The following is a 20501-nucleotide window of genomic DNA, read 5'->3' as shown; positions in this document are numbered from 1 at the left end:
CAGACATGTGACAGGAATTTTGCTTTAAGATGTTTTATTATAGAAAGAATGAAATAATCATACATTCTGGTCTTGTGTTATATAAGGATACAATTATGGAGAAAAAAGAGTTATTCCACTTTTTCTCGGGACCCCCACTCAAGGACCGCTGATGGTCCCAGCGCCTCCCCTCTAGTAGAAAATGATGCTTTAAGCAGCTGTTTTCTTTTTCCCATCACAAGTCAACACATGATGTGTGACAATCCACTTATTTCATTCTAGACATCACACATTAGTCTTTACATAAAGTTTATTGTATTGTGTTGTGTAACACATGAGCTAATTAGCATGAGCTAATTATCTGAGGTTGATTAAATCTAAACCAGTTGATGAGGGATGATAATAGCTCAGTTTGTATTCCTCTAATGAAATGTTATTGATAGATTGATGAAAACAAACGCACAATGAGAAGAAGTCCTGGCATGAGTTGACAGCGTGCCGACCAACAACAATAACAGCTGCCAATTCTACCAGACAAGTAGTAATTAGTCCGGCATGTAGAGGAACAGAAACATGTCAACACATCGGACAGAGTTTGGATTGTGTCTCTGAAACCAGCTCACAGGAAACAGACTGTCTGAGATCAACATAGTATCATTTCCGGACTCAGGTGAGACCTGATTCCTGATGACGTCAGGGTTTCAACTTTTCCAGATTCATTGATTAATCATTTAGTCTATAAAATGTAAAAAAAGAGCCCAAAGTGACGTCTTCAAGTTGCTTTTTTTGACCAACAAACAGTCCAAAACCCAAAGACCAGTGGTGGGCTCAGGATGTTTGAGGGGCAGGGGCACCAGCTGTAGGCGGTGGGGCACCAGCGTGCAGAAAGGGCACTGGAAGGGCGTCCAAGAGTGGCACTTTTGGGGTGTTTTTCGATCATGGGGTACCAGTGGGGGCGATTGCCACCTCTGCAGTTTGCAGTATAGAGACTACAGTCATTTCGTTGGCTCATTACTCCATTTGGTTGCCAAGTACCTGGATATCCTCATTTTTATCAGTGAATTCCTCTGCTGTGAGCTCCATTACAGCCTCGCTCCTCTGGGGTTCGTCTCCAGCAGCAATGATGCTTCACAGTGTGAATGTGTTTCCTTTATTAGAGCCAGGTGTCTGTGGCGGCCGGGACGATGACAGCAGCTCTTCCTCTCCCTCCGTCCGTCGTAATAATGCCATCAGGGTTGCAGCTCGGGGTTAACGTGCCGGTCACAGATGACACTTTAACGCACTGTGGAAACTTACATTTTACTGACTTTATTTGTGACCCGCTGGTCTTTGTGCTTTGATGACCTGCAGTAATTCTCCACAGCACTTTTGGCAACTTGAACCTGCATGTGTGAAGGCGTTAATCCAGAACCATTACACTTCAAACACATTGCTTTCCACTAAACGTACTTTATTTATCCCAGGGAAGAACCATTAGACACGATCTTCTACTGCTCCTCTCTTTCCCCTCTTTGGTGTGAAGGCTGCAGGGTCAGTGAAGTAAATCACTAATCACTCAGGTTTATCATCAGGCAACCAATAAGTTTACCTCTAATAGGTTCTTCTAATGAGGTCCAGGTTGGACTGTTTAACCCTACAGGCAGAGCTTGAAAGAGGGACTGTTCTCCATAACCTTCGGCTAGTTAACCATGCACAGATAATCACTGTGACGTTGATAATATATTTCAGAGCTGCTTTCATTTTTTTCCCCTGGCTGCCTTGAGCAGGCATTGGTTGCATGAAGGTAAACAGTTTGTCTGACGACGATTTAGCATTTTATTAGCTAAGATGTATCTGCAGCAGGTTCAGATATCTGATTATAGAGATCAGCCAAAATGTTGTCTGGATCTAAAACAAGTTTCTAATCGAACACAGCGATGACCAGAGAGAGGAAGTCTCAGCCTGGGTGTCCATTTATCCAGTTATTTGCTGGCTATAGTACAAGCCACAAAACACTGGTCGTTGCTCCCAGAGGCTGATTCAACATCAGACACTATTCAGTGGGATCTGAGGTTGGTTATAAAGTGAACAAAACAGAGTAGCTGTAAAACCAAAACAATGTGCCTAAAGGCACTAAAATGATTCATAGCGGAATTATCACTTAGATATTGAATATTGACTGAAGCAGCTATAAAGTTACAAGTTATTCATGGTTCAGACGTATTTCCAGCTTCTACATGGAAATACTATTACACTTTGTTTTATTAATCATTCAGTCTATAAAATCTAAATAGTTAATTAAAAAAATGTCCACAACGACCACCCAACTTCTATTTGCCTGTTTAACTTGTTAAATCCAAGTTAAGTTTTTATGTCATTTACTTTACTTACTCTTTGGTTGATAAATGAATGAAACGATTAATTGATTATAAACACTGTTGGCATTTTCTGTCGTTTGACAAGTCGATCAGTCACAACATGAGACGACACAACACAAGACTTAAGTGTCTACAGTCGAGCTAGCGGCTCTGTGAGGCTGCATGTAGGCACATCAGTGCTTTGAGCTAAATGCTAATGTTGGCATGCTATCACACTCATGACAAAAAAAAGCTAAGCTGTTGATGTTAAGCAGGTAAAATGTTGTTATGTTAACCTTTTTAGTTTAGCATGTAAGCATCATGAACCAAAGAATTGGACATATTGACATGTTGACATGATGGTGGTGGGATCACCAAGGAATCATCCTCAGTCAAATAATCTCTCTTATATTTTAGTCTGAAGATCAAACTGATGGACCAACTGACCGACATTATCGTTCCTCGCTGGCCTAAAGTTGTAAACTGGCCTTGTTGTATGGAAAGTCAAACCCAGCTCATGTTATTAACAGTCTGTCACTCTGCTCCTGACACATTACTCCTCTCAGCCCACCACCGTTTCCCTCCCTTCACGTTTCTCTCCTACTGGCCTGAACGCCTCTCAGACACCTTTGGACTCAGATGTTGTCAGTCGGTTAATAAAACCTCCTGCAGAGCGGTGAGGTCATACAGATTCACTCCTCTCCTCACCATCCTCCTGCAGGCTCCGTAGTGTCCACACCTCTGATTACCTCTGCCCCCTGTGTGTGTGTGTGTTGTGAGAAGTTGACAAAGACTGTGTGTATCTTGTGTGAGGCAGAGGAAGGATTATGAAGCAGCCGCAGACAGAAAAACCATGTGTGTGTGTGCACATCTGTGTGTGTGTTCAGGGGTGTTTAGGTGGGGGGCCCCCCTACCTATCTGAAGCGAGGCATGGGAGCCGCTATCTGTTTCTCATTTCGCCGGCGCTCTGTGGTTTTCCAGCAGTGACAGGCCTCAGAGTGGAAACTGGCACTAACGAGCAATTACATCCTGCCTGCCTGCCAGGGATTATGGGATTACAGACTGACCGGGCTTCAGTCTGCGCTCTCTTTCTGCACTCTCATTTTGTCATTCCCTCGCTTCCCCGTGTTCGCCTTATCTCTACTTTCTCCCATTCAGTGGTTCAATTATCTTTCTCTCATTTTTTCTTTCCCCTGGACAGTAACCTATTCTCTATTTTTAATTCTCCTCACTCTTATCATGTGATTTCTTTTATTATCTCATTCTCTCTATCGCCCCTCCTCGAGCCTTTTCCCTCTGTGACTTTGCGGCTGCCTCGCATAGTTAAGGCGAGCCGTCGTTAACTGCTGAAGAGTGAAATTGTTTCGGTCGGGTGAAGGGGGAGAGGGCACGTTTAACGAGAGAAAAAGACATTAATGTGCTCGAAGCTTTAAATGAAGTATGATGCAAATGAGGAACAGGAGGAAAGAGGAGTGCAGGAAAACATGACTGGTTGACATCATACAAGAAGTATCCAAAAGTCATACTCGAGTACAGATATCCTGTTAGAACTTTACTTTGTTGAACGTGAAAGTCACCCATATGAATATTACTTGAGTGGTATCTGACATGAAAATGTACTGAAGTATTAAAAGTAAATTAAACATATGTTTACATGTATGTATGAACTGTATACTTGTATATACTATGTTATCTGGCTAATTATCTGATCTGATATTCAGCATGTTTCTGATTATGAGAATCAGTGTTTTTATTTATCCGATTAAAGAAATTTAATTTAAAAATGTGCTGCTTTGGCTCTGATGCAGCCTGCAAAGTAACTAAAGCAGAAAATTGAAATACTCCAGTGAAGTACAAGTACCTCAAAGTTGTACTTTCTAAGACTCTTGACTCGGATGAAGTTACAAAACATTCGCACGTCACACTGTGCGCACTAGACGTTACACCCTGAAGCTTCTGGTATGACATATTTCTGAAAGATATTGAACCGTGTCATCAGAACGCCTGAAGCAAAAATGAAAGCAAAGTCACAAAACAAGTTTGCGAGCTGCTCTGGATGCATGTATGCAGAGCTTTGGGGCACATGTAAGTGCAGCAGATATCACCGTGCTACGTTTTGTGGGACCTCCGCTGATTTCTGGGTGTCTGGTAGTGATCAGGCGGCTCTCCTGGTGTTCTGCCTCCTCTCTCTCCTGCATCTCCTCTTACACTGCAGGTGTCTTTTATTGAGCCAGCGGTGATTTACTGTACCCTTGTTTTTCTCCTCATTCCTGCAATCAGGCACCGCGGTAGTGACAGGTTGAAGCTGGAGGTCAGAGGAACGTTTCACGTACGTGCACACGCAGCAGAGAACAGAGTGGGTCTCTAATAGGAGGTCATTATCACAGAAGTTTGGCTTTTGGAGGGAGGAGAAACGCCGGAGAGCTCTGAGGTTTCTTTCTTTCTTCCTTTCTTTTATTTTTTTTTAACAAGGTGAGAGGTTTATGGAGGCTCTGTGGGCAAAGCTCAGGTCTGAGGATGTAATAGTATACAGTAGGCACCAAGATCACTAATCAGAAGCACATTTATTATGTCGAGCTGCCTCTTTTCTGAGCAAAAATGTGTTTCTGTTGAAAGTAGCAGTATTAATAAAGTCAGAATCACATCTTTGAAATTAATATACATGGAAGTGTTGCATTAGCAGAGGACAGTCAGTCTGCTGGCAGATATATAAGTTGCAAAACCTTAATTTTATGCCTTTAAGGCTGATTATTAGTAGCTGTGACAGACAAAACCTCTAGATCTATGTTTGGACGATCCAAAGGGCACATGGAAAATCTGTTCCTGTTTCTTCTTCAACTTTGTTTTCCTTTTGAATGAATGAACAATTTTATTAGATTCATGTTTGAGGCTATATTTAAATATTTGATAAAAAGGTGGCGTCACCACATTAAATCGTGATGGTTCCACCAGAGTGAGGAGCTGCAGTCACTGCGAGGCTGCTCTGCTAAGCTAGGCTAGGCTAACTAGGCTAGTTAACTGCAACAAAACTAGTTTATCTAATTTTAGGTTTCTTTTGTTTTTGTAGTCCAAGTGTTTTTATCTGTTATGATTATGATATAATACGCTATGTGCTACGCTAAACTAGCTGAAGACTAGCTAAGGCTAACTGACCAACTAGCTTTTTTTCTTCATGCTGCTGTTCCTAAACTATATACTGTAAACTGTATGGTGAAACAGTAAAAAATAAAAATAAAATTTACTTCTGGTCTTAACTCTAATTAAACACATGACTAATTATTAGATTTGCTGATGTCAGCTAGTCGTCCTGTGGTCAGAGACAGACATTTTAACATCAGTTTTATACGTTATGTACACTCAGTATTAAAAACTCAATTACTAAGACATTGGCACATCAAAAGGTATTTTTGTTTGACAAGAGACAGGAAAATGTGGGTAGCCTCAACGAGCGCATGGCTAACTCAACAGCTAGCCTTTTTCACCTTTACATTCTGTTTTCTTCCACTAAAATCACATATTTTGTGGACATATACTGTAAATCGTATACAATAAAACAGTAAAAAATCTGATTCTGGTCTCAATTCTAATTTAAAGCTAATTATTAGTTTATCAGGATCCCGATTAGGCTCGCTAACACCATGACGTTAGCTAGTCTTCCTGTGGTCAGAGACAGAAATCACTCTTTTGACATTGAAACAACACGTTACTCTACAAAGATCCATCACCAGATCATAAATCGGCTGTAAAGTCAAGTGTATTAAGTCCTATTTTATTGTTATGAAGACATTAGTGCCAGATCTCAGCAGTAACAGATATCCCAAACTGGCCTGTCCGGTAATTATGTTCATTTCTGACGTTTGTTTCTGATGAATGCAGTAGATAATTAGCATTGATGAATAAAACATCTCTTAATATGCCTACTTTAGTGCGTACTGCTGCTCAGTGCACTTGATATTCAGCGAACTGATGTTTTAAAGCTGATACTCTCTTCTTTTATCTCATAAATATCCCTAAAGCAAAATCCACATCCGTCCTCTCCAAGCACTTAAACAGTACTTGTAACAGCAATTCACAACAGCAGAATACGCTCTGGAAATAGTAGCTGGCTCCGGCTTTATGGCCTCTACTTGCTCCAGGAGGGCTTACCCACTTAACTAACTGTGAACAACAACTGGAGCGCAGAGCAGCAACAATGCAAATGGAAGGTGACAAGAAGTCCGCTCTCTGCAGCCTGATGGACAAACCGAACGCTTTAATCAGCCAGACAAGGAAGAAACACATGCTCGGCTTTCTAAACACACATATACATCTAAAACTGTACACACACACACACACACACACACACACACACACCGCATCGGTAGGCTTGTGTCAGTCTGGAGCACTTCAAGGACCAGTGTCTCGCTCCTTCTTCCTCTCTCCACCCCTCGACTCCCCCTCCCACCTCATCCCCGAAAAAGGCTGCAGGCGTCAGGCTGTAAACAGCTCCAGAGCAGTGGGGTGAAATGAACCAGCAGACAGGCTCACGTAGACTCCCCGCACGCTGGACTGAAAGGGGGCTAAACGCTCCCAGCTGTGGCGCCAGGGACTCAGAATGGCACCTCAGCGGAGGATCTGTCCAGAGACGCTGGGCTGAGGAGTCAGTTTGGCGTTGGGTTGCAGCGGTGGCATAAAGTCTGTCCCTAAGTGTGTCTCTCCTCGACCTCTTGTTCCCTCAGTGTTCCCTCAGTGTTCCCTCGACTGGAACGTGCAGGATCACAGGTCTTATCGTAACCGCCGATCTGTAACCTTTTGTCAGTCTTCCATCTCGCTGCGCCGACAGAACTCCCGGGATTGTTTTTGACTGTTAAATAAACATGGCACTCGTCATATCAGTGCAGATCTAAAAAATACATGAAGAGTACATGCTTGAATACGTTCAGTGTTGCTGTAGTTCACTGCCAAGATTATACAAAGCATCTCAGAGATGACAGATGTGGTTTCAAAGATGCAGGAAGTATCAGTGGGCGGAAAGTCGTTTCAAATAAGTGTTCATCTCAGATTTAAATAGAGCAGACACGACTGTAGCAGAGGCGAACTTTGTCAAAGGAGAAGTTACAAAGTAGCTCGTGAAGTGAAAGTGTGAATAAAAAGAGGCAGAGGAGACTGAACGCAGAAACACCAGAAATTTTAAAAGAGGCCAAAGGAATGTGGGGTTTATGATGCTTTTTAAGGACGTGCACCGATTTGGCTTCTCTGCTCCAAAGCAACAGTGAAACCATAATTATGGTTTTTTACCGTTTACATTAAAATAGTGAGAAATCTCTCAAGACTCCAACCACACAGCTTCACTGGAATGTTATCAGCAACAGTGTTGATGATAATTTAAGTCAGATATCAAGAAGAGATACCAAACAGTTGCTTCGTTTCTGTTTTATATCTCTATAGATTGTAGACATGTGATCAAAAGCTCCAGAACAGGTTCTAATGGACCTTGTGGTGATTTTACCGGCTGGTTTTTTTTTGATTAGCGTTTCTTAGTTTTCTGACATGTTTTAGACATTGACCGATTTTTTTATGCCTAAACAAACTAAATAAACAAACTCTCTTTGTTTTCATGAATGAATAAACAAACTGACCTTAAAGGACAAACACAGGTTCATACTGTTTTATTTTGTTTATATTTATATGTGGCGGACCCTGCCACCTTTCTAGCTTCAAACAGTGTTCTGGGACCTTATTTTCCTCTGAGAACAGCTTGTTTATTCAGTTATAGAAAAAAAAAAATTCTGAGTTTGTAGTATGATTATGATGATCATTAATATTGTAAACATTAAAATTCTGAGTTTGAATTTCTTCTCTAAAACTACATATTGCTCCTTTGAGGTGTCACCAGCCAGAAAGGCTTGAAAACACTGGACAAACCACCCAAAGAGACGTTAAAAGAGGAACTGGTTGCTGTCTTTAGTACAAAAATGAGAATGACACAGATACTTTATTACAGTTTTTTTACTGATTGGTTAATCTACAACTCTGGTCCAGACTAGGGCTGCACAATTAAAGGAAATATTATCCAGATCACATAAAAGCCAAGTGCAAAATTCAAATGGCGGACGCTGCAATTCTTTGTTAGAGGTCAAACATGTGACAAAACATCATTATAATGAAGAACCGTAGCGCTGCAGAGATGTTCTGTCCTACGGATCATGGTGTCCAGATGTAAGAAAACATGTTTGTTTGGTAACGACCCAAACAAATGTCGCACCATTTAATTCTTAATCGTTTTTTTTTTTTCAGTAAAAATGAAAAATTGTGATGCAAACGTGATAATTCCCACTAATCACGAATCATATCCCAACGGCAATATCTGTTAAATTAATCACAATATGATTTTTTCTAGTCCAGACTGAAAAATGTCGACACCTCACAGATGGATGACCATGAAATCCTGCACAGATGTTCATGGTTCCCAGATGATGTATCCTAATGACTTAAGTGATCCCCCGACTTCTCTTGTCGCAACACTTTTCAGCAGAATATGTGTATGATAAGTGAGGAACATGTGAAGTTACCTACCTCTGAGTACGTGATGCTCTGACCTCTGCTGACACCTGGGGCACCTCAGACGAACCTGTAGCCCGCGGCCAGCGCAATCCTCCGCACTGCACGTAGTATATATAAACATCGTCTTATCACCTGTCCTGCATCTCTGCGGCTTTTTGTCTGGGACCTCCGCGAAGTGCTCCCGCCATGCCTGGTTCCCCCTGCTTGTACCTCTGCCACAGGAGCGACCCTGAAGAATGCCTTTGACAAGTGTATCGCAGATGCTGCCTTTTGTTGTCCGACTGGGGCTGGATGTATGAGCCGACAAGCCAACACTGGCCACACTAACTGGCAGCAAACACTGGTCTTTTACTGAAGCAACAACAAACACGCCGTCCTCATGCATTGAGTACGTGATTTATGTGACATGTCGGCTCGCTCGGGGGCCCGCGGGGCTGTTTTTTTTTTACAGTATCTGGACGATTGTGAATGTATAGACATCATATAGCCCGCATGTTGTGCCTTTAGTTTATGTTACCCTTTTCAAGAGGAGTTCTGGGAGGAGGGAAGTTGACAGAGTGAAGCCTTGTTCTTGGTCTTACATTCCTCTCTTTCTCTTTCTCTCCAGGTGGGACCAGATGGAGGGTTCGGAGGAAGGATAGACAGGAGATTACCTCTGTGATGTCAGCAAAGGCCAAGGTTTGTCAGGGACCGACGTCGCTGCCAAAAGAGCACCCTGAAAATGTCCTCTCCTTCTTCTTCTGCTGCTTTTTTCTCCCTCTTATCCTCTATCACTCCATCTCTTCCTCCATCCTCTTTGTATTCACTTATAAGCAATCGCCATCTCTGCAAATAACCCAGCCTCTTCATTTATCATTCCCACTGTACAGGAAACTATAAACCAGAGGATGAGTTATGTGTAGGTATAAATTGTTAATGAAATCCATCCCCACAAGACTCGGCCTGAGCTTTCCATAAAACCATGTCAGTGCCGAGGCTTTCATTGCTAAATTATAAGCTGGTGGACAAAGCTTGATCCAAAAGATCGGAAAGAAAGCAGAGTTATTTGACTTAAGTATTACTGAAGAGTAAGTGAGATCACTTTTGATGAAAGAGGCTTAAGACAAAGTACTGCTGCAGCTCCTCTGAAGAGCTTTTGAGGAGCTGTGTGTTTTATGTGCTCTTCTGAGTATTATCTAATTTTCTTAATCTGTTTTTATAAAGCACTTTGTTCAATTAGTTTTGTTATTAAGTTAATGGTCTCCATGAGAGCAGACGACCAAACAGTCCAGTTTCTCTGGTGGAAAAGGACAACAGCAGGACTGTACGCCAACAGAACAATGTGTCATCAAAAATCTTAAAGGAATATTTTGATGCTTATTTACTTTCTTGCAGAGCAGGACGACAGATATCACCCTCAAAATATGTTTATATATATATGTGTATATATATATATATATTTGCTCAAAATATGAAGCTAGAGTCAGCAGGTGCTTAGCTTAGCATAAAGACTGGAGACAAGAGGAAACAACTAGCCTGTTGTAATATACATCTAGCAACAACTAAAATCTGATGTTATATCTTCTCTGCTAAATGTGACGTTCTAGCTTCATACAGTGTACAAATATTAGATTATCTTCTGAAAGAGAGCAAAACCTGAACACCTCTCTGTCCCATTCTTGCCAGTTTTAAAAAAAAGATAAGTCAAAATGAAAATGAATGAAATCTAAAATCTTGTGATAAAAGTGATAAATATGAGTTAATTTGTCAAAAATCATGAGAAAGTAAGTCAAAATTATTTAATACATTTTGACCTTTTTTTTGAATCATTTTCTATCTAATGGGCTTCCATAGTCTTACCTTTTAGAAGTATCTGAGTACAAAGCATCACTATAAATCTATAAAATGCTGCACTAAACAATATTACTATATTAGCAATGGGTCAAGTAAGTATGTGAGACATGGAGGGGCTGTAGTTACCTTCAGCTCTGTGAAGCTTTTTTCGTACCTTTCAGCTGATGTTTTGGTCGTATGGCTGTTTTATACGACCTGCTCATCACCAAACAACAGACAGACAAAGCTAGTGGCTAACTGCTGAACATAGCGCAGTATTTAGCAGCTCAAGAGCCGGATATTTCCCTCAGGAGTCCAAAACACAGTGAATGTTGGACAGAAATGTGACTCTAAATAAATACTAATGTAGGCTAGTTCAGTGTCTGCTAGATGAAGTAGCTAGTCAGCTGTTTGCTAACAGATTCACTATGTCAGCTGCTAACTTAGTGGCTGTTCAATTAGTCGAACATGCTCGTTCAGTATGAATTAATGAAGCGGCCATGTGTCGTCAGTGAGGAGGAAGACGGTGTATGAGATGATGAGATACTGTAACAATATGCCTGTGAAGGCTACTAGCGGGCTGTTAGCTAATGTTACAGGCACAAGCAGCTCACTCTTCTCTGCTCACGTGTGTTAGATTATTCCGGTTAATTAACCCATCAGTCCGCGGGTGCTTCATTTAGCTAGGACTGTCGTTTTCACTGTTCATGAAACACTGAGTGCTCCTTGTGTTCTGCAGCTCCTTCTGCTCAGCGACATGTTTACAGCACTCTGACACCGAGTGGCCTAAAAATCAATTATTACAGGTTACTAACTTTTAACATGCAAGAAAGTCAGTTCAGCAACCCCCTCAGATTTCCTTTGGTCGTCTGACTTATGAATCCTGTCTCCTGTAGGTGCTGCTGTGGGTGCTCCTCTCTCTGCTGCCTCTGGTGGAAGGAGCTCATATGACAGCTGGCGCTGCCGGTGTGGGATCAGACTCGGGCCGCACTGTGGGCCTGCTGGGAGGCCAGGAGGAGCGGGAGCTTCCTGTGACGCTGCCAGAGGTGGTGGAGGACGAGGAGCAGGAAGACGACGGTGACCCTTACTCCACTTGGCACGCTCTATACGGTACTGACGCTCTTATGGAAGTGAACGTTTACAGCACATCTGCTTCACCAGCCAGTGTCTCTGGATTTAAAGTGCAAAAAGTTATGTTAAAGGACTATGATGACTGATTTATCAGTTGCTGTATGTGATTCTGGAGAAAGATAGTTGATTGTTGAGCCACATTCTCAGGTCATGAGGTACTGATGCATGGGGTTGGCAAGCCACCAACTTAAAGCGTCTGTGTTTGACAACCTGGGAATGTGACTCATCAATCAACTATCTTCCTCCTGACGCCCAGGAACGTCCCGAATGGGGACGAAGTGATGATCGAGATTACTTTAGTCTATACATTGTTTTTTAGGAACGTCCTGCATAGTTTACCTTTGGGTTCATTTGCAAAAAGATATCTCTGTTATATTTTTCCTAAATAATGTTATTTTGGGTACTTCAATCAAACTGATGTTGGTTTATTCGTGGTCAGAGTCGTGTTTATCTGTTTTTGCGAGCCACCTCTTCAGTAAATAGTCAGTGGCCATTTTCCTCTGACATCACCCTCAGGATGGGAAGCTCAAATGTTGTACCTCTGTGTTCTCGTGTGCATGTCGTATAAACACAGACCATCTGACAAACTGTTATCATTTCACTGCCTCCTGATTGAATAGCAACTGTAGGGACAATGGATAGTTTAATCTGGTGGGACATCGGACCATATTTCAAGGTAAAACAACAGGTTTGATAACCGATTAGCCTTCATTAGCGGGTTAACGGGTTGTCAAATATGTTGTTTGACCTTCAAATATGGCCGGATGTGCCTCCGGATTTTCACTATCAATCATCTTCTCAGCTGCTGATCAACTGGGAAGCTGTAAAATGACAACAATTTGTCTGATTACCTCTGTTTATAAGACTTGCAACCTGGAACGCAGCAGCATTACATTATCTCAGCATTCAGGTTTCCCAGCCTGACCGTGATGTCGGAGGAAACTGGCCACCTTGTGAATAAAGTCTGTTGCAGGCTGGATTTTCAGAAGAATTTATATGTTATTGCTCACAATTTCCTGAATGAGTGTTCACTTTGATTGTAACTCTCTCTTTCCACCACTCCTCTTTCCTCTCCATCTTAGACCCCTTTGTAATAGATGAGGTGGACGACCATCCCAGTAGTCGCTGGGCGGGGCGCTCTCCGCGCTCCTCTGACCCCTCAGAACCTCAACCCCAGGGATCACCAAAGAAAAAGAAGAAGAGGAAGAAGAAAGAAAAGGAGGAAGAGGAAGAGACAGGAAATGGGGGTAGAAAGGGTAAAGGTAGAAGCAGGCAGCCGAAGCAGAGCAGCAGGGACTGCCGTGTGGAGAAGAGGGAGATGAAGGTTCGGGACCTGGGCCTGGGCTTCGACTCAGACGAGATTGTCCTCTTTAAGTTTTGTGTGGGCTCCTGCCAGTCCTCAAGAACAAACTACGACCTGGCACTGAAGGCGCTGCTGGAGAACGGCTCGCTGCCCCGGCGCACTGCCCGCAAGGTCAGCAGCCACCCCTGCTGCCGGCCCGACCGGTACGAGCCGGTTTCCTTCATGGACGCCCAGACCACGTGGAGGACCATCCAGTCGTTATCAGCAGCCAGCTGCATGTGTATGGGCTGAGGAGGTGAATGAGGGACAATGTGACGAGGAGGGGTGTCACCCATCCTGAAGCGGCTCGGTGCGATGAAGGCCTGGGTGCAGGGAAGAGCCAGAGGGGGGCGCTGTAACACACGCTCACAGCAGAGGAAGTGATGGAGGCCGCTCGTTGGCTTCCTGCGGTGTATTTCCTGTTGAGGTGGACGAGGTCCGGGCGCAGCTGGACGATTGAGGTCAAAATCAGAGTGAGGGGGAAGTCATCAGGGAGTCACAGTCTGGATTTATTGTTGCGTCTTCAAAGAGTGAATTGTTTTTTACTAATGCAGGATACTCCAGAGCAGTTATCACACATAAAAGAGACTCTTTATGTGAGCATGAGTTAATGTGGGCGAGACCTGAAGGCTGACGCTCCAGAGATATAAGGAACAGACACAAAGGACTGATGCTGTGTTCATATTCTGATTCAGACTTTAAAAAAAAGACTGATATGATGTTCACTATTACTCACAGTGAAGCAGCTCCTCTTTAAAAGCAATATCATTTTCTTCACATAAAAACAGGCATTACATTGTATAGTTTCTATGTTCAAGTGAACTCAGCCGAATGGATGCCATGCATCTTCATGTATTACTGTATAAAAGTAAAATATATTTATTTCTGATAAATTATTTATTTATTATAGCTTGATATGAGAGCTGTTTTTATTGACTCTTTATTGTAGATAAATATCTATTTATTGCCAAGATTCAGATTTCATGTTGACAGTTACTTCCAGTACATACAGTTTTTATTTTTTATTTTAAAGGTGCTGATCGTCATATTTATCCAACGCCTCATAAACCTGGGCCAGACAGCTGATTCTGGGCAGAACTTTGAATTGAATTAGAGTCATTTTCTAAACCAGAACACTATTTAAAGGTGCAGTATGTAAGAATTGACCTTTGTTGAATTCATACTCCCAACAAATAGGGGCAGCATATTAGCAGAGTAACTGCCAACTGCGGCTAACTGTATTCATTTTTTTTTACATCCATGACTTTAGCTACTCTTAGCTTGTTAGCTCAGTTAGCCGTGCAGCTAGCCAGACAACTGGAGGAGTATTGGTGTTTACACTGCTACCACAGGAGCTTTGGACCGCTGGGAGAAAGAGGTTTTCAGACCCGGTGCTAGCTGGTTAGCATGCTAACTTTTCTAAATATCCCTACAACACAACTCATAAATGTCTTTGACTTCACATTGTGACTGTTTCGTCACATTCTTTTGATTATTTTAGTAAATTCAGAAAAGTTTTACAATAAGATTCTTACATATTGCACCTTGAAAGCCTCAGATTCTCTCACATGTTGTCCCAGACAGACTTAAATAATAAATATCAAAAACAAATTGACCTACATTGAAATGATTTGGTATATTTAATAAAGTCTGACAGCTGATCTCTACTTTTGTGGTTAATTCTGGGTAATCATGTAAATTTTTCTCAGTTTCCAGCAAACATTTATACTAAAGGACCTCATTTCTCATCTTTAAGTGGTTGAATATTTACATTCAGTTACACACTCCCAGTATGTCACATTATTATTATTATTATTATTATTATTATTATATAAAGTTTCCTTTATTTTTGTATGGCATTATCCTCTAAGGGAATAAAGTTTTCTAATATAAATCTTGTCATCACTGTTTACTTCACTGATAACACAACCTGAAGGTGACCTTCATAATGTTTTCTGCTGTGAACAGGATCAACACCACCTCGTTCCAGTTCAATCTATAGAGGACTTATTATGTTGTAGCGCCACCTGCTGGTCTAAAATAAACACCCAAAAATGTATGAGTGCACTGACGCTCTCCTGCCACCTGTCTGTTCAACTGAGTACTTCTGCTTTTAAAAAAACAACTTTGTATTGATCTTTAACCTCCAGAACAGGTTGAACTCAGCAGTTTGCCTCTTTGGTGTCGATTTATTTCTCTTCACAAACCAACCAGCACATCCAGCAAACACCACAGGTCAAACAGTTTACAGTATTTTTCTTCTTGTTTTCAAAGGTGATATGTTCACATTGGCTGTTTACAACAACAGTTATCAAAACGTGAAAATGTGCAATATAAAATTATATTTAACAAGGTTTAAAAGGTCTACATTCAGTTTTCCCTGCATCATGCATGTGAGATGACACAGAGTAAAGTAGCAGCATGTGGACTTAAACAAAAAAAAGTATGAAAGTGTAACAACAACACATCATTTAAAACATGTATGTATTGTGAATGGCACATATGAATTCACACAGTGTATAAAACTCTGAGAATGTCAGACCTTTTATTTGTACCCACGGGGTATGATTGTATTTAGTTAAAATTTCCACATTTGGAAATCATCACCACACACTTCATCTCATGTGTCTGTGTACTTTCAGCAGAAGTCTTATTATAGAGCAATCAGATTAAACTACAGCTGGTATGGAGGACTGAAGCAGCCAAAATCAGAAATAAATAAAGAAAAATATAAGTTGCTCAATAAATGAATATGTCAATAATAACACCAAAAAATAAAGTGAAAATAAATGTAGACATTAATTAATTGATAAGATGTGACATAGACAGATATTTCTGCTTTATTATCATGAACTTATTTATTTACCTTTGTATTCATTCAAATATTGGTTTTACTTCTGCATTATTCTTTCATTTTATTTAATAATGTATTCATTTTTTAATTTATTTATTTATTTATGTATTAATTTCTCGTGTTGGCACTTTCAGTCCTCTAGCATGCAGCCATTGGTCAAATTAAATTTGCAGGCCGACAGAGGAACAAAACAAATATTCAGCTATTTTCGTCTTGGTGACCCCAAACCTCAGTGATATAAAGCTCATCAGATTACTGTACAACTGGTATGGAGGACTGAAACAGAAATAAATAATAAAGAAGCCATTAATTAATTCATAAAATGTGACATACATAGATATTTCTCCTTTAATCTGCCTCTGTATATAGTTATACTTGTATTTATCAACTATCTATTTACTTTCTGATTTATTTTTGTCATTGTATTTATTAATGTATTCATTTTCAAATTATTTATTTATTTCTGATTCGGGCAGTTTCAGCCCTCCATATAGGGTTATTGGTCAAATTAAATTCGCAGGCAGACAGTTGAACAAAGGAAAAGTTCAGCTGCTTTTGTTTTGGTGACCTCCAAACATCAATATCCACCAAGTTAACTTCACACACAGTTAAAGCTCCAGTAGGTTCAGGTCCTGTGTTTTTCTGGACTTCACCTGAATGGAGACTTAATTGGAAATGTAAAACTGGACGCTTCATATTGCACAATCAACTGAAGTAGACTCAAGAGGAACACTTAACCTTAAAACAAAGCCTAAAGTAATTGTTTAGGTCTTTCTGCAGCAGGTTAAATCATAATGAGATATGTGTGAGCCAGCGCTAATGTTCTGATAATATCAGTCACAGTGACTTGCAAAGTGCTTTTTCAAGTGTTTCATTCATTTCAGATGATAATGGCTCTTTGGTGCTTCGGAACCATCAGAATAAATCTTGTGTGGAGTTTGTCACTGGCAGCTGAATCAAAAAGCATCAGTTTGCTGTGCAGATGAAGCAGCTGTGGAAACTAAACTATAACTAAACTGTTGTTTGCGGATAATAAATGTCCATCAGAGGCATTCAGCTGACTGACATGAACTCGGTGTGCTGAACGTGCAGGTAACAATGTCCACTCGTCTGACGTGCTCAGGGAGCAGCGGCGTGGCGCTGCGTCCTGGAGACGACTTGGCCGCCCCCTGCTGTTTGGAGCCGGCCGCTGCCGCCCCCTCACCGCCGAGGATCGCGGTCGACTCCACGCTGAACGGGTGAAAGTTGACCCGGGCGGTGTCGTACTCCCACGCCTGCCTCATTGCAAAGTCTGTAAAGGATTTATTCTTGATGGACACCCGACTTTCAACATCGTTCCTGTAGCTGGCTGTGCGTAATGACGCGTAACTGGTGTCATTGCTGTTTAGAGACGGGGGGGAGTGTTGACCTACCCAGCCAATGTTGTCACCACGACTGCTGCTCACCATAACCGCCGTCCTCTTCAGCTTCTCGCAGCCCTTTAGCAGCAGGTTTTTCCGGCACAAGATGTACACCCAGGGGTCTAAAATGGGGTTGAATGAGGCGAAGCGGATCGCCAACAGGTCGCTCCGGTAGTCAGGCTTCCCCCCAGCAGAAATATAGGCAGGGTCGTAGAGCTGGTTCACGAAGATCCGCACCTGTCATACAGAAACAGAAGAGGTCAAGGATAAGTGTTTCAAAGAGACATGAAACTAACACCAATAACCTAAAGTTTGTCACGCACCGTGCGCACATATTACAATCAAACAGAATAAAAGAGCCTGTTGTTCTTACCACTAAAGGGATGGAGCAGACCAGGAACACGGTGGTCATGAAGATCATAAGCCAGAACATTTGGATCTCTGCTGCTGAGGCGACTGACGGCAGCCGCGGGAAGCGGCGACGTGATCCTCCCTGCTCACACAACTCCGTCCGGACTATTCCCGTCCTCTGGTTCATCCCCACCAGCGACCTGCACACCGCCAGATTACAGAACACTGTCACTGCGATCAGCACCAGCATCACACCGCCGTACAGGAAAGAGTAACAGGCTCCGAGTGGATCCACCGCCCTCCAGTCCAGGAAGCACCAAGTGCCGGGAAAGTGACTGACGTGCTGCCCGAAACCAAAACTGGGCATAATGCAGAGTACAATATTGGCCAGGTAGGTGACCAGGAGCGCAAAGCGCGCCATTGTCCGGTCTATGTGCTGGGAGTAGAAGTACGCATGGTTTATGGCAAGGTATCGTTCCACAGCCATGGCGCACAGGATGGACATCCCGGCTGAGCCGAAGAAGAGCATGGAGAAGGAGAAGAAGTGGCAGAGCAGCGTTCCTCCCGGCCAGCGGCCGGCCACATATGTGGCGATCACCACCGGGCTGGTGAAGCACGTTCCCAACAGATCCGTGATGGCCATCCCGCACACCAGAGTGTAGAAAGTGGTTTCCTTCTGCTCCTTCTTGGAGATACACAGGACAACTATGGCGATGAGGTTCCCCAGGACTCCCACAGCGAACATCGTGGCTGACGTGACCAGAGACTTGGACTCCAGCCGGAGCTCAGGGAACGCACTGAGGTTTTGAGGCGGCAGCGGCTCAGAAACATTCGTGTCCAGGTCTCCAAACGCAAAAGAGTCGTTGATCATTATTAACACCAACAACGCACGAGGGTAAAAGTGCAAGAACTTTCTGTGATGTTTAGATAACTTGCTGTGGAGACATAAAGAGCGCTATTCAAAATAAATCATCAACTGCAGAATCACATCCTGAAGTCTCCTGTGTCCCACAGCACAGAAGCCTCTCTACACTGAAGCGATTATTTGTTCGGGTTCAGGCTGTGTTTGCTTCCAGATGCGCCCGTATGAAGGTGTGCCTGCTTGTGTTTACACTGCTCGGTGCTGCGGGTATTTAAGCCGTGTGCTGATGTCAGGAGAGTGACGTGCGGGGCTGGAGGCGCAGGTTTCCCAGGATCACATTTCTACAGCCACACAATCAATATTCACTTTTCACTGCTCGTCACGCAGAGTGCCATAAGAGTCAGGAGCCAACACCTGGTGTCATTAGTACAAAAACTTTATGTTTGCTTTGGTGTGGTTTGGGCTTGGACTGACATTTAAAAAAAAAAAAAAAAAAAAAAACACCGCCAGAAATAAAATGGAATAATAATCATATCAGAGTTTCAACGAGTGAGAAGACGCACTATGCCCCTGCTGTAAGGTTGTGACTACCTGTGCCTCAACAGACTGGACAGGTTAATTAGAAGAATATAATTAATTTGTGTGACCATATATGGTCTGGAACGGAAATGGTGCCGCTGTGTCATAAATCCACTCTTCAGCACCAAGGTCAGCGCCCTCAGCTCCACCAGCACCACGAACAGAGACTTCCACAGCATTTGACCCACTATACTATGACTGTATGCCTCATTAAGATGAAATCGATGTCACAACCCGGACCACAGTCTGTCTGTACTGTGCTATTCTTACAGTCACAGCGTCCTCAGTGCTGTGAGCCTCACCTACTTCTTTTGCAGAGGCGGTCTCATGGGGACAAACTGTCAATGTTACCGATTTTGTGCGAGGCTCCTCCGGATGTTGTCACCTCAATGCCTCTGCTGAGACTTCCAGAAGCTCAGCACACCTGATATACAGCGATTATGGTGAAGGAAACATTTTCAAGAATGATTTTGTGTTTTGTATGAAATGTTCTTTGTTGTCGCTTCTTTCCTCCTCCTTTATAAAACATCCATCCACTGAACAAAACACATGCTGACAGCCCGAGTAGACTTCAGCTGCTACTGACGACAAGTCTTACGCAAAGAACTAAAAAGGTGTCAGTCAAGTTGAGACGTGCTTTCTTTTCACTGTTTCATATATTTTGAACTTTTCCACCGAGGAGTCTGAGCTCCAGCAGGTCCGTCTGTGCGTCTGGAGTCGTGCGTAACTCACTCAAGTGTGCAAGCGTCGGCTCTATGGAGGGAGAAAAATGTATTAAAAAGGAAGGTTGTGAATTAATCTTCATGTATTCTATATTAATCCGAAACACAGAAGAAAAAGAATGGACGCGGGACAAAACGCGCAGAGAGCCGCGCTGAATTATTCATAATTTATAAACAAACTTATTATATCCAGCTGCTCCATCAGCTCTTTCTCTCTCCTACAGATTCTTCATAAGCTCTCTACTCTTCTGGGTCATTTGGTCTTTTCCACCTCTTTTCCATTTCCTTTGGAGTCCCTTTGATAAATCCCACAATATAAATAACCCTGCGGTTTGTAGGTTGTATTCATGAAGAATCAGAATCAATAATTCAACAATTCTCAGTCGAATATGCACCGCGCCATGAGGTCCCGGTGGTGCATTTCTTTTTTTTTTAAGCAGATGATCTCTGACAAATCCCACCAACTCCTGAGCCGAGCCTCAGACTGAGCCTGCAGGGCAGCAGTCTGCTGAGCTGCTGCCTTGTTAATTAGGCGCCAATTACGCACAGACTGAGAGCGCAAATCACATGTAAAAGACACCACATAGTGC

The 20501-nt window shown here is 42.5% G+C and overlaps 2 protein-coding genes across 2 annotated transcripts; one reads left to right on the top strand and one right to left on the bottom strand.

Moving 5' to 3' along the window:
• The first annotated feature begins 9291 nt into the window (after positions 1-9291).
• artnb (artemin b) lies at positions 9292-14914 on the top strand. The gene is made up of 3 exons (XM_073491837.1): positions 9292-9536; positions 11567-11780; positions 12884-14914. The coding sequence occupies exons 1-3, from the start codon at positions 9519-9521 to the stop codon at positions 13393-13395; spliced, it is 744 nt and encodes a 247-aa protein (XP_073347938.1). The 5' UTR covers positions 9292-9518; the 3' UTR covers positions 13396-14914.
• A 2126-nt stretch (positions 14915-17040) lies between these two features.
• On the bottom strand, positions 17041-18619 carry ptger4c (prostaglandin E receptor 4 (subtype EP4) c). Its single transcript, XM_073491640.1, has 2 exons — positions 17771-18619; positions 17041-17634 (listed from the first exon to the last, which is right to left on the bottom strand). The coding sequence occupies exons 1-2, from the start codon at positions 18617-18619 to the stop codon at positions 17041-17043; spliced, it is 1443 nt and encodes a 480-aa protein (XP_073347741.1).
• Between the last annotated feature and the right edge of the window lie 1882 nt (positions 18620-20501).

Source organism: Pagrus major, chromosome 21 (assembly GCF_040436345.1).
Source record: "Pagrus major chromosome 21, Pma_NU_1.0".
Lineage (NCBI taxonomy): Eukaryota > Metazoa > Chordata > Actinopteri > Spariformes > Sparidae > Pagrus > Pagrus major.
The sequence above is the reverse complement of the archived record's forward strand: the minus strand, read 5'-3'. Positions and strand labels throughout refer to the sequence as shown.

Excerpts from the sequence above, each read along its gene's own strand:
- artnb (XM_073491837.1), top strand. Across the intron at positions 11,781-12,883 it reads CACTTGGCACGCTCTATACG|ACCCCTTTGTAATAGATGAG; the intron begins GTACTGACGCTC and ends TCTCCATCTTAG.
- ptger4c (XM_073491640.1), bottom strand. The coding sequence starts at position 18,619 with ATGATCAACGACTCTTTTGCGTTTGGAGACCTGGACACGAATGTTTCT. Across the intron at positions 17,635-17,770 it reads TCTGCTCCATCCCTTTAGTG|GTGCGGATCTTCGTGAACCA; the intron begins GTAAGAACAACA and ends TCTGTATGACAG.